This window comes from Hemitrygon akajei, chromosome 10 (assembly GCF_048418815.1).
Source record: "Hemitrygon akajei chromosome 10, sHemAka1.3, whole genome shotgun sequence".
Classification (NCBI taxonomy): Eukaryota; Metazoa; Chordata; class Chondrichthyes; order Myliobatiformes; family Dasyatidae; genus Hemitrygon; species Hemitrygon akajei.
In genome coordinates this window covers 23,445,096-23,459,887 of record NC_133133.1, presented here as the reverse complement: position 1 = coordinate 23,459,887, position 14,792 = coordinate 23,445,096, and the positions used below count along the sequence as shown (strand labels likewise).

The window sequence follows — 14,792 nt, the reverse complement described above, 5'->3', positions numbered from 1 at the left end:
ACATTGTGATGCTGGGAAAAAGAGATAACCAGCTGTATACTCTATCTTTGTCTCTCATAGTCATATAAATTTCTCTCAGATATCCCCTTGGTCTCTGCTGCTCCAGAGCAAGCAACCCAAGTTTGTCCAGCTTCTGCTTTTAGCACATGTCCTCTAATCCGGACAGCATTTCACTAAATCTCTTCTGCATCATCTCTGAAACCTCCAGTAGGGTTATGAGCAGAGATATCATAAGATGGAATGAAAGTGCTCTCAGTAGAACTTCTGCTTCAGACTTCTCTGTTGAAATTTTCATTTATTTCTATATATTTGGAGATAGAACCCAGTTACGAGCCTGCCCCCCCCCATGATATCATGTGACCGATTGACCTCAAACAAGAGAAAATCTGCAGACGCTGGAAATCTGAGCAACACACACAAAATGCCGGAGGAACTCAGCAGGCCAGGCAGCATCTATGAAAAAAGTACAGTCGATGTTTCGGGCCGAAACCCTTTGGCAGGACTGGAGAAAAAAGCTGAGGAGTAGATTTAAAAGTTGGGGAGAGGGGAGAAGGAACCACCAGGTGACAGGTGAAACCTGGAGAGGGAGGGATGAAGTAAAGAGCTGGGAAGTTGAATGGTGAAGAGGTGAGAGAGGGAAAAGGGAATGGGAAATGGAGAAAGAAGGGGTGGGGTGTTGGGGGGCATTACCGTAAGTTTGAGAAATTGCTGTTCATGCCATCAGGTTGGAGGCTACCCAAACAGAATATAAGGTGGTGTCCCTCCAACCTAAGTGTGGCCTCATTGACCTACTAACCCGTATGTCTTTGAAAAGTGGGAGGAAACTGGAGCACCCATGGGAAATCCACAGGCTCACAGGGAGAATGTACAAACTGCTTACAGACAGTGGTGGAATTACACCCGGCTCGCTGGTGTCGCAGTAGTGCTTTGCCAGCAGCTACACGACCGTGCTAACCTTAAGATTAGCTTTATTCGTCACAGATACATCGAAACATCGAAGCATACAGTAATGTTTCAATTCCATCGGGGGTGTGCTGGAGCAGCTGGCAAGGGTCGCCACACTTCCGGAGCCAACGACGCATTCTAGTACCGTACTAATCCGAACTTGTGCATCTTTGGAATGTGGAGCACCCGGAGGAGACCCATGCAGCCATGGGGAGGACGTACAAACTCCTTACAGGTAGTGCCGGAATTTGAGCCCTGATTGGTGATCGCTGGCGTTGCAAAACAATTGCTTTAACCACTGTGCTACAGTGTCGCCCCCAACTGATTCCGTTTCATGCCCAATTGGTTGAAGGGCAAATGAACTCATTTCTCTGGGTCAGATTTAAATAGAGCACACTGGCATTTCGCTCGGATTGGTTACTCCTGACACAGAATGTATTTTCCTTGCTATGGATGATGATCGAATGGTGTTGCTTTTATTTAGAGGGGCTTATTTTAGAGACTCCAAATAAACAGATTGAGAGAGAGAATCCAGAATCACTGAATTAGCTCAACAGAACTGATGCCAGATCAAAACAAAATCGGAGTGCCAGGTCAATTGGGGTCAATGATCCTTCCCTAGTGGCACCTTGTATCCTGCTCATATCCTGAAAGTTCATAATAATTTTAATGTTACACTTGTAACTTTAGGGCTTAGTAGTTTGAAGGGAAGACTAGGTAAACACCATGTAAAGCTCTACAATATAGTGTATGAATATCTCAACAATCTACAATTCCTGGAAAGAGGAGAAGCATTCAAAACAGAGATGATGAAGAATTTCTTCTGCCGGTGGGTAGTGAATCTGTGGAGGCCAAGTCACTGAGTATATTGAAAGCAGAGGTTGATGCATTCTCGGTTAGTCAGGGCATCAAAGGTTACGGGGTGATGGCTGGGGAATGGTGTTGAGAGGGATAATGAATCAGCCATGATGGAATGGCGGAGCTGTCTCGATGGGCCAGGCTCTGCTCCTGCGTCTTATGGTCTCATCTGAAACACTAGACCGAAAATGCTGGAAACACTCGGCAAGTCAGGCAGCATCTGTGGGTAAAGAAACAGAGCTAACAGCTCAGTTCCAATGGAAAATCATTGGCTTTAAATATTCACTCTTTCTTCATCCATAGGTGCTGCCTGATCTGCGGAGTATTCTCAGTTTTTGTGTTTTTATTTAATATTTACAGCACGCCCTATTTAATTTGATTTTTTACCTTCCATGAAAGCCTGGAAGATTATTTATACCAGAAGGAAAATGTATTGCAACAAAGTAATGTCAAGGCATCGATGTATGATGGAGATAAAATTCCACAACTCACAGTGATCGGGGGATGTACAAAGGGAAAACAGAGGAATTAACTACCGTCCTGGTTATGAGCTATTGTGAGGAACTTCATTTTTCACAGCATTTTGGGATCTAGGTGTTACTGATAAGGCCAGTTACTTCCCTCTCCTGCAAAATTCCTTCTTCTTCAGCCCTTTACCTATCAGCTCCCAGCTTCTTACTTCATTCTCCCTCTCCTTCACCGGATCTGATGAAGGGTTCTGACCTAAAACGTTGATTGTTTATTCCCCTTCAGAGATGCTGCCTGGCCTGTCGAGTTCCTCCAGCACTGATAAGGCCAGGATATATTGATCACTCCTCTTGGCCCTTGCGAAAGCGGTGGTGAGGCATCCTCCTGGAATCTGAAACAAAAAAACTATCTATTCATTTCCGTAGATGCTGCCTAACCCGCTGAGTTCCTCCAGCATTTTGTACGTGTTGCCCTCGGAACTGCTGCACTCCTTTGGGTGAAGGTACAAAAGGATGTAGATCCAGCAACAGCAAAGCAACACAATACGTCGTGAGAGTGCGGAACGAGCTGCCGACACAAGTGGTGCATGCAAGCTTGATTTCAATGTTTAATAGAAGTTTGGATAGGTACATCGGTGGTAGGGTTATGGAGGGCTATGGTCCCAGCGCAGGTCGATGTGAGTGGCAGTTTTAAATGGTTCGGCTGGTTTAAATGGGCCAAAGGGCCGGTTTCTGTGCAGAACTTTTCTATGATTCTATGTGACTGTGCCGTAGATAATAGGACCTGAGGCCCTGTCCCAAGTGCTGCCTTAGGAACTGCTGCAAAAACAGTTCATTGTTTTTAAATGTCCCTGGTGGTCAAATATTTACAAGCAGTTTAAATCAATTTAAATTATTTGAAGTCATTTAAAAAGTACGGTAATTCAAAATAATCGCTAACAAATCTAGTGAAAGTTGAAATAAATAATCAGCAATGATTAGCAAATCACACCAATATAATGAATGAGACTTTTGTCTGTATGTCAGAAATGGCTAATACATTGAGGCTAGCTTCCTCAGAGTTTAATTTCAGTAATATGAGCATCTGTGTACAAGCATACCACTTAATGGTTTGATTTCATTCTCTACTACTTTAGGAGAGCCATTACTACATTTAAGATAACAGTTTGATAGTACTATAGCCTACCAGGGTGTTAGCCAAAGTTTTGGTGCTAGAGTCTCTGCAGTGGGACATAAACCCACAATCTCGTATTTTAGAGCAGAGAGCACAGCCAACCAAACCACAGCTGATGCTGCAGTACTTTCAGACATCCCCAGGATCTGATTATTGCTGTAAAAGGGCACTGTTACTACTCTGACGTGGAATACATTGCTAACCGCTGCAGACTGAATGACCATTATATTCCCATCTGCCACAGGTTTAGTTAGCAGTGTAGGGGTTAAAATAGAAATAGCTGGAAACACTCAGGTTGGGCAGCACCTGAGCTGAAACAGTAACTCTGCTCCTCTTCTCATAGATGCTGCCCGATCTGCTGAGCGTTTCCAGCATTTTCTGCTTTATTGCAGAGTCCCAGCATCCGCAGCTTTTTCGATTTTCTTTCAGTGTGGAAAAGTTGGATTGCTTGTGCAGAAACTTCAGGCACGATATCAACAGTGTCGACGTACACAGCCGTGCACGCCAAACGCTGGAGGAACGTGGCAGGTCAGGAAGCGTCTATCTATGGAAGGAAATGAGCAGTTGATGTGTCTGGATGAGACTCATCATTAGGACTTGAAAGAAAGAGAGCAGAGTGCAGAAAGTCAAGTCAAGTCAACTTTTATTGTCATTTCAACCATAACTGCTGGCACAGTGCATAGTAAAAATGAGACAATGTTTTTCAGGACCATGGTGTTAAATGACACAGTACAAAAAACTAGACTGAACTACGTAATAAAAAAACTCACAGAGAAAGCTACACTAGACTACAGACCTACACTGGACTGCATAAAGTGCACAAAAACAGTGCAGGCATTACAATAAATAATAAACAGGACAGTAGGGCAAGGTGTCAGTCCAGGCTTTGGGTATTGAGGAGTCTGATAGCTTGGGGGAAGAAACTGTTACATAGTCTCGTTGTGAGAGCCCGAATGCTTCGGAGCCTTTTCCCAGACGGCAGGAGGGAGAAGAGATTGTATGAGGGGTGTGTGGGGTCCTTCATAATGCTGTTTCCTTTGCGGATGCAGCGTGTAGTGTAAATGTCCGTGATGGCTGGAAGAGAGACCCCGATGATCTCAGCTGACCTCACTATCCGCTGCAGGGTCTTGCGATCCGAGATGGTGCAATTTCTGAATCAGGCAGTGAAGCAGCTGCTCAGGATGCTCTCAATACAACCCCTGTAGAATGTGATGAGGATGGGGGGTGGGTGATGGACTTTCCTCAGCCTTCGCAAAAGGTAGAGACGGAGTATAGGAGTAAAGGTCTTCTGGCTTCTGATCTTTCCTTTCCAGTGCCGATGAAGGGTCTCAGCCTAAAACGTCAACTGTTCATTTCCCTCCATAAATGTCTCCTGACCTGCTGAGCTCCACCAACATTATGTGTGCATGTGTGTGCTGCTTCAGATTTCCAGCATCTACAGTCTCTCCTGTGTGACGTGCACAGCAGCGTTATTTATAATTGTGTGGCATTACCAATGACAGCAATCATTTTTTTAGTCCAGTGGACTCTTCTACAAATCCCACAATGCCCTGGAGATTGGTTCACCTGAAATGGTTTATAGTTCTGGTGTTTCTGGGCCTGTCACCAGTTTATTCATGACAGAAATAGCTCCAGACTGCCCTCTAGTGGGTGAAAATACTCAGCACACAAAGCTTCAGCTGTTAGCAAGCTTGTGCAGAGAAATACCATAAACAAGGGTTCCCCAACGGTTTTCGTGCCATAGATCTCTAACCGCAGGGGCCGTAGACCCCAGGTTGGGAACCCCTGATATAAATTTTATTCAAAAATAATATATACAAAATGGAAGAAACGGTTTTCTTCATATTCCCATTGCAGTCCTCTCTCTACATTTGTGCTGTTGTCAGGTCTATGTACTTGTAGTGTCGTTAACGTAATCCTTAGCCCCAATGTCCTTCAGGTTGTCTCTTTAGACAATACACCCTTCCAGCACCCTGCACTGTCACGGAACTCACCCATCCCATTACTGCAGCTTAATGCACCCAGCAAAGATATTTCTGATGTTTTTCAAACACAGAAGGAATCTTACTTTGGTTATTTATGTAACGTACATACATAAGTCTATCACAGGCAAAGCCTTCTCCACCATTGAGCACACTTACATGAAGCAATGCCTCATGAAAGCAGCATCCATCATCAAGGACCTCCACCATCCAGGCCATGCTCTCTGCTCCCTGTTGTTTTTGCAGTACATGAGAGTTAGGACTCACACCATCAGGATACAGAGCAGTTATTACCCTACAACTATCAGCCTCTTGAATTTACCTGCATAACTTCAATCAGCACTACCCTGCGCTAGTTCTATAACCTACAGGCTCACTTTCAAGGACTTTTTACAAATCATGTTCTCAGTATTTTTCATTTGCACAGTTTGTCTTCTTCTGCACTTTGTTTGTTAGTCTACATCTGTTTTTCATAAACTCTATCATATTTCTTTATTTATCCTGTAAATGCCTGCAAGAAAAAGAATCTCAAGGAAGGATTACGTACATCGATAATAAATTTACACTGAACTTTCAACTATGATGACACACGATGTTTCCTCAGTGTAACCAATTGCTGTGAATCATATTATTTATGTGTTTCATTAAGATTTATATTTGTAGATTAAGACTCCATTTCTTGATTGTATTTTGGAGATCATATCTGCAGTGTAGCCTCTAAATCACAGGGTTATGAATTCAAGTCATGTTCCAAGATTTGAATACATATATTGGGTCCATAGGACACTAGGTAGGGACTACATTGCAGACTTTTAGACTCTTTTGGAGTCACTTCTAAGGACTCTTTGCGATATATTTTGCTCATTTATTTATTATTATTTCTTTCTTTTTGTGTTTGCGGAGTTTGTGTCCTTGGTTGAATGCTGAAGTTGGTGTGGTCTTTCATTGATTTTAATATGGTTATTATTCTGTGATGATTCCATTCTATTGTGGATTTATTAAGTATGCCCACAGAAAATGACCTCAAAGTTGTATTTGGTGAAATATATGTACTTTAATAATAAATTTACTTTGAACTTTGAACTTTGACTTTTAGTGAGAGGTCAATTGATTGCTTCTCAACTCTTAACTTTCAACTCTCAGCACCAAACACAAGTGGCCAGATCATTTTCCTCTCTGCTGTTGTTCTCAGTTACCATATCAACGCGACAATCAACTCAACCCTATACGGAGGGTTGTAATCATGCAAGGGTCTCCTTATTTCTAGCTCGGAGAAATAATTTCAAGAATTGACCCGTAGGCCCTCTTCTCAGTGGCTGAGGGAGTTTCTCACAGAAATCACAAACACAAGAGATTTTGCAGATGCTGGAAGTCCAAAGTACACACATAAAATGCTGGAAGGAAATCAGCAGCTCAATGGAAAGGAATACACGGTTGATATTTTGGATCAGGATCATTTATCAGGACTGGAAAGGAAGGGGGAAGAAACCAGAATAAGAGGATGGAGGGAGGAGAAGAAGTACAAGCTGGCAACGGATAGGTGAAAGAAGGGGAAGGTAGGTATGTGGGGGAGGGTAGATGAAATGAGAAACTTGGACGTGATGGGTGGAAAAAAGAAAGGGCAAATGCAGGCATTTACATGATTAGTTTCCTGATCGGTCAGGCCATCAAAGGATGTGGCGAGAAGGCAGGCGTATGGGATTGGGTGGGATCCGGGATCAGCCATGATGGAATGGCAGAACAGACTCGTTGGGCTGAATGGCCTAATTCTGCTCTTATGTCTTATGGTCTTATGGCTGAAAATGTAGGAATCTGATAGGACAGGAGGGGCATCACAAAGCGATGATGGGCAATTGAGAAGAAGAGAAGGGATCAGATGGGAGCCAGAATGGAGAGTGGAAAAACAGAGATGGTGGAAGGGGAGAGAGATTACTGGAGGCTCAAGAAATTGATGTTTCCTGTCACCGGGTTGGGGACTACCCAGATGGAAAATGTGGTGTTGCTCCTCCTCCAACCTGAGAATTCCTTCGTTGTGGCAGTAGTGGAGGCCATGGACTGACATGTCAGAATGGGAATGGGAGGTGGAATTAAAATGGTTGGCCACTGGGAAATCCTGTCTGCTGTGGACAGAGCGAAAGTGTTCGACAAAACAGTCCCCCAATCGATATCAGGTCTTACCAATGCAGAGGAGGCTGCACTAGAAGCTCCGGACACAGTAGATGACTCCAGCAGACTAGCAAGTGAAGTGTTGCTTCACCTGCAAGGTCTGTTTGGAGCTGTGGATGGTGGTAAGAGAGGAGGTGAGGAGGCAGAGGATGTGTAGAATTGCAGGGTTAAGTGGCAGGAGAGAGATCAGTGGAGATGGACAAATGGACAAGGGAGTCATGGAGAGAGTGATCCCTGCAGAAAGCAGGGAGTATAGCATACCCACAACTCACCTACCCTAACCTGTATGTCTTCTTGGAATGTGGTAGGTAAATAGAGCACCTGAAGGAAACTTTGGTATACTCCGGGACTCTGGGAGACCATACAAGCTCCGTCCATATTGGGTGCCAATGATAAACCCTTTCCATTCGTAGATCTTCAACATAGCAACAGCAATGATCTTAATGCTCCACACAGCCAAATATTCTCTCTGCACAAGGCTCCCTCAAGAATGAATGCTTATTGGAGATAACAACGGGGATCTTAGTTGATGAAATGATGTCAGGAAGGAGAAGAGAATATCAAAAGAGCCGGTCATTACATCGTCATGTAAAATGCAGTGTTCCTTCATTTCTCGATTAATTTCCTCCTAATGTTTTTAAACTTAGGGCCCACCAGGACCGCTTGGGCCACAGGGACGCAGTGGGCCGCCAGGGTTTCCCGGACCAGAGGGGATAACTGGACCGAAGGGCGAGAAGGGGAACCAAGGTCCGCCAGGCACTAGCGGAATGAAAGGAGAAAAGGTGGGTAAGAAGTAGCCATTGTTGTTCATTCAGGTGTATGTGAGTGAAATATGTCACAGGTTGACACCATCAGTGAAATCTCGGTCTTTGCCCCTTCCTGTTGGTGATTCCGTTATCCCAGCATCAGACCAGCTTTCCTGCTATCTGAACTTCCCATCAGCTTCCCTGTTCCTGAAATATTTCCTGATATCCGTTATGTGAAAAACAAAAGCAACAAATATATATCAAGTCACTCAGTTTTGGCTCCAGGGAAAAGACGGTAAGGAATTCTTCCTTGAATGTATGTTCACCTCGAAAATTCAGCTCCGTCCAAAACAATGGAATCAAAGTGACTGAGGTCAAATTAATACCTCCATGCAGGTTATATTGTTGTTCAAAACCAGTCAGCTAACCGGGAGTCACAAGAGACTCAAGATGCTAAAATCAGGAGCAAATTGCAAGCTGCTGGAGGAACTCATTGGGTGGAGCAGCATCTGTGCAGTGAGGAGAGGAATTGTTGACCGTCCTGAGTGTGGATGCAAGGTTTCAACCCAAATCGTTGAAAATCCCTTTCCCTCTACAGGTGCTGCTCGACCTGCTGAGTTCCTCCAGCAGGTTGTTTGTTGCTCTATAAAACTAACAAACTGGGGTTGGGGAAGAAAAACAGCCGCTTGTCTTTCTGCCTGAAAAAATAGCTCTTGAGTTCTTTGATGGCTTGCATTCACATTCCTAAACCTCTTTTGTTCAAATGTCCAGCTGGCCAAATATTGGATGCTTCTGTTGGGTGAATGAGCAGCTGGGCTGATATATACTGCTCCGCATTCACAGGGAATCCTGTAAACGTTTTACAACCGAAGCTTTGTTGGGGGCTGCTGAGCATCACATCATGAATTCAACATGGTGTCCCTGTTCATGAGAGTTCAGCTTGGTCCGCCTGCGGTCAAGGTTTGATAAGGATACCTCTGACCTTTTTGAACACACCCTTACTTCAACATACTTCCTCTGTAAGGGAAACGACTGTGAGCAAACAGTGGGAGTGGCCGTGGAATCACCCTTGTTGCCAGCTTTTGTTAATTTCTACATGGAGGACTTTGTGGAGAGGGCTTTGATTTTATCACCCTTGTGCCCCAAATACTTCTTCAGATACGTTCATGACACCCTTGTAGTGTGGCCTCATGGACTCCAGGCACTCCAACAGTTCCATGACCATCTGAACAGTTTACACCCAAATATTCAATTTACAATGGAGATGGAGAAGAACGGTTGCCTCCCTTTCCTGGACATTCTAATATGACTAAAACTAGATGGTTGCTTTGGACAGGGCATCTATCGGAAACCCACTCACACAAAACTATACCTCAATAATAACAGCCACCATCACACTTCCCAACATAGGGCGGTTCTTTCTACTTTGATTAAACGTGTGAAAACTATTTCAGACCCGGAGAATCTCCACGAGGAAATAAGATGACTACACACAACGTTCCTAGAGAATGGCTACAAGGTGAAGGAAATCAATCGAGCCCTTAAGAGGGTTGATGGAAAGCCCAGGAAACAGCATTGAGGAGGAACCTGTCGCTACTGCCCCTCTCCCCTAAGTTTCCACGGTTTCTGAAGGATCGGCAGGATCCTGAAGAAATACCAGATCAATACTATCCACAAGCTCGTAAGGAAGCTCAGATCACAGCTTATGCAGGTAAAAGATGGCCTGGGATGACTCTGGCGCATTCCCTGTGAATGTGGAGCAGCATACATTGCCCAGACGGAACAACGGAAACCTGATTAGATGAAGACTAATCAATCAGGAGGGACGGACGGCGGAAGTTGAGTACATATACTACCGGACTATACATGGCCAGCCGTCATACCTGAGGAAGATGGCAGAGTTTGACATCAAAACTTTGGGTAAAACCAATCCCTGTACCTGGCTGGAAGCCTAGAAAAAGTTAATTCGTCATATACGCCGGGAAAGCACTAGATCCTTTTTCTATATCTGTTGAATGCTTTAGGGGTGTTCCTTCTGGATTATATGGTAGGTCAAATTACAAGCCTTGAACAATCTGTGATTTTGCAGTGTCTTGTACCAGAATTAATTTAGCTTCACTTTGAATCTTGTTTATATCTTGAAGTTTGCAGTTTGGTTAATTTGGGATTTCCTCCTCGAATATAATCATTGTCAACCTCTGGTGTTTAGCGATTATTTACAAATATACCCATTTGCTGCCGATATTTGACTAAGCCGTATTTATACCCTGTTACCCAAATGCCCTAAAGTTCACTGACCAATCATATTTGCTCATGAGCCAGTTCAAATACTCACAAGCAAATATAATTGGTTAGTGGACTGTGCACGATATCTGCATTTAAAAAGCCTACATTCTAGGATTGGTATTTTAAAATATATTGCCATCAAATTTTCACCCTATTATTTTTATATATAATTTTGCAAAATCTGGCAGGAGCAAAGGATGTTGGGAAAGGCGTGGGTGGAGTGCCACTGAAGGGGTGTGGAATAGGGGGCAGAGAAAGACACACACCCAGTCTTGAAATTGTGTGTGTGTGTGTGTGTGTGTGTGTGTGTGTGTGTGTGTGTGTGTGTGTGTGTGTGTGTGTGTGTGTGTGTGTGTGTGTGTGTGTGTGTGTGTGTGTGTGTGTGTGTGTGTTCGAATATTATAAGTAAAAGGTAGAACATTTATGTCCCTTTATTCTTAGATGGTAATAATGAGGGTGTCACAGTACCACAGTGGTTAGCACAACACTATTGCAGCTCAGGGCATTGGAATTGGGGGCTCAGTTCCAGCATCCTCTGTAAGAAGTTAGTCGGTTAACTTGGTCATTCTAAATTGTCCTGTGATTAGGCCAGTGTTAAATAGGTGGTTTGCTGGCTTCACAGCACGCTGGGCTAGAAGGGCCTGTTCCCTGCTGTATCGCTAAATTTAAACATAAATAAATAATGTTGCCTTAATAACGATATTCTGTTTTGTTCCCCTCTACTGCCTGCTACTGTCTCTCCTGTGACACTGATGTGTGTTTAAAACATTCTCACAATGTTCCTATAAACCTGCAGGCTGACTTTACAATTTCCAGTTAAGTGAACATTATTTGTTTTAATTATAACTTGACATAACTCACTGGTTTCAGTCTCGATGCAGAAATGTTTTTTTTTCTCTCTCTTATTACAGGGTCCAATCGGTGTGCCAGGATTTGTTGGGACAAACGGGATCCCAGTAAGTATTTGTGTTCCTGGTTATGAGGATCACTTGTTGCCAAAGTAATTCTAAGTAAATCATGATAACTTACAGCATTGCTAGAGGATGTTTAACTCTTCATACTCATGCTGGATCTCAGATTGACGTTCATAAACACAAGAGATTCTGGAAATGCTGGAAACCCAGAGCAACACACACAAACTGCTGAAAGAGCTCAGCAGGTCAGGCAGCATCTATGGAGAGGAATGAAGAGTCAATGCTTTGGGCCAAGACCCTTCAGCAGGACTGGAAAAGAAGGGGGAAGAAGCCAGAATAAGGAGGTCGGAGAGGGAGAGGGTAGAAGGTGTTGTTGAAGCCAGATGAGGGGAAAGGTGGGGTAGAGGGATTGAAGTGAGAAGCTAAGAGGCGATAGGTTGAAAAGGCAAAGAGCTGGATAAGAAAGAATCTGCTTGAATGGGAGAGTGGACGACAGAAAAAAGGGAAGCAGGAACGGCACCCAGAGGGAGATAATAGGCAGATGAAGAGAGAGGGTAGGCTGAATGGGGAGAGAAGGGAGGGGGGGGAGAAATTACCCAGAGATAGAGAAATTGATGTTGACACTGACAGGTTGGGGGCTTATTTGAGCTTCTTCCCCCTTCCTTTCCAGTCCCGATGAAGTTTCTCGGCCCGAAATGTCAGTTCTTTTCTCCACTCCATAGATGCTACCTGTCCTGCTGGGTGACTTTTACCTCTTTCTGTTGTGCAGTTGCTTGAACTCTGTAGTCCAGCTGGTGGCTCCCTATCCTCGCTGTTAAAATCCTCTCATTTATCTGAATCTACATTGCAAATACAATCGCAGAGCGTTGCCCTCTGCTGGAATTCAGGGTAAATTGCAGGAGCGAAATAATCCCAAATACTAAAAACACACTGCGGAGAAGAGAGCAGCTGCGAAATGAAAAGAGAACCTGATGTCACCTAACACCCCAACGGGGAGCCAAACACTCGGCAAACTCCTGGGTGGGTGGAATGAAGAGGGACACGGGGGCAGGGAGTGAGGAAGAGGAGTCCAACTGGAGGAGGGAATGTGATTGAGCGATCCGTGCTGTACAGTGGAAACTTTATCAGATGACACTAACGGTGTTAGAAATGAAAATTAAAATATCCTGCTGGGAGCATATTAAAAAATAATGAATTATTCACTATTAACAGGAAGCACTGGAAATGGAATTAGAAAAGGCAAGAAAATGCTTAAATCTGCTAGTCATGGAAGAGAGAAAATAAAAGCTTATCAAATCTGAGTTGCTGCTTTTCAGTAAAGCAGATTAGTTTTCTTGGATGTGAAAGAAAATGAGTGCATGGGTTAGAGTCAGAGCCATAGAGAAGTACAGCACAGACATAGGCCCTTTGGCCCATATAGTTCATCCCAAAACCATTTGAACTGCCTAATCCCAGCGACCTAAACTGGGACCATAGCCCACCATACTCCTACCATCCACGTACTTATCCAAACTTCACTTGAACATTGAAATTGAGCTTGCGTGTACCGATTGATCTGGCAGCTCGTTCCACACTCTCACGACCCTCTGAGTGAAGAAGTTTCCCATCATGTTCCCCTTAAACTTTTCACCTTTCACCCTTAACCCATGACCCATGGTTGTAGTCCCACCCAACCTCAGTGGAAGGGCTTGCTTGTATTTACCCTGTCTATACCCCTCATAATTTTGTATACCTCTATCAAATCTCCTCTCAATCTTTTATGTTCTGAGGAATAAAGTTCTAACTATTCAATCTTTCCCTACAACTAAGGTCCTTGTAAATTTTCTCTGTAATCTTTCAACTTTATACTTACATCTTTCCTGTAGGTAGGTGGCCAAAACTGCACACAATACTCCAAATTAAGCCTCACCAACATCTTATACAACTTAAATATATATTCGTATCTCCTGTACTTAATACTTTGATTTATGAAGACTAATGTGCCAAAAGTTCTCTTTATGACCCTATCTATCTGTGACACCATTTTCAATGAACTATGGACCTGTATTCCCTGGTCCCTTTGTTCCACCACACTCCGCAGTGCCCTACCCGTTCTCTGAGTAAGACCTACCCTGGTTGGTCCTACCTAAATGGAATATGTCACACTGGTCTGCATTAAGTTCCATCTGCCATTTTTCAGCGCAATTTTCCAGCTAATCCAGATCCCTCTGTAAGCCGTGATCGCCTTCCTCACTGTTCACTACAGCCCCAGTCCTGGTGTGATTCAGTGTGCCAGGTTAGAGGAGGAATGTGTAAATTGCCCCATTGATCCAGTTATTGTTGTTATATGGGACACTGCAGCTGAGACCATTTCATTAAAGATACAGATTAAGATCTTTATTTGTCGCTCGTACTTTGAAAAATACAGCGAAATGCATCGTTTGTGTCAGTGGCCAACACAGTCTGAGAATGTGCTGGGGGCAGCCTACAAATGACACCACACATAGCATGTCCACAACATACTCACCCTAACCCTAACCATACACCTTTGGAATATGGGGGGAATCCAGAGTACCCAGAGGAAACATGTAGAATGTACAAATTCCTTACCGTCAGCAGTGGGAATCGAACCCCAATCAGAGATGGCTGGTGTTGTAAAGCTGTCACTGTGCCGCATCTACACTACAGCACTGCCCATGTCTCTGACATTACCACAGTGACAACTGTGTAGCATCTCACCTTAGAAATGCTTTGCACCGACTCTGTTTGAGACCTCCTTGATCAACAGATACATTTGTTCCCATTCCCCTGTCTTAGTAACATTCAACACTTAAGTGACATTCCATTTTCCTCCCAAAATTATCTCCCATAGTTGTAGAGTCATAGAGTGATACAGTACAGGAGGGGTCCATACAGTCCATTGCATCTATGCCAGCTCTTCACTAGATCTATCCCATATATGTCAAACTCAAGGCCCGCGGGCCAAATCCGGCCCGCGGTGGAATTATCTTTGGCCCGCGAGATGATATCTAATTACTATTAAAGCTGGCCCCAGTAATCGAAGCGCCTATGGCGTATGATATGGCTAATGCTGAGTTTATTCAGGTACCAGGTTTTCAGGGTTTTTAGTGTTTATTCGGCAGTCTTGCTCGGCAGTCTTCTTCATAAGAAACAGAATTTGTAAAGTGAAACACTTTGTAGTTATAGCAGAGACTGAGACACATGAGAGCAGGCTGAAAAAACGGAGGCAACGAAAGCTGCGTTCGCACGCGCCC

General features: G+C 43.9%; 1 protein-coding gene across 4 annotated transcripts in view; it reads left to right on the top strand.

Moving 5' to 3' along the window:
- Nucleotides 1-14,792, top strand: part of col4a6 (collagen, type IV, alpha 6) — a 409,162-nt gene that overhangs the window by 241,513 nt on the left and 152,857 nt on the right. For all 4 annotated transcript variants that reach the window (XM_073057903.1, XM_073057902.1, XM_073057904.1 and 1 more), the window contains exons 5-6: nucleotides 8,240-8,374; nucleotides 11,536-11,580. In XM_073057903.1, the coding sequence (XP_072914004.1) occupies nucleotides 8,240-8,374; nucleotides 11,536-11,580 (180 nt within the window). The remainder of the gene's footprint in view (nucleotides 1-8,239; nucleotides 8,375-11,535; nucleotides 11,581-14,792) is intronic.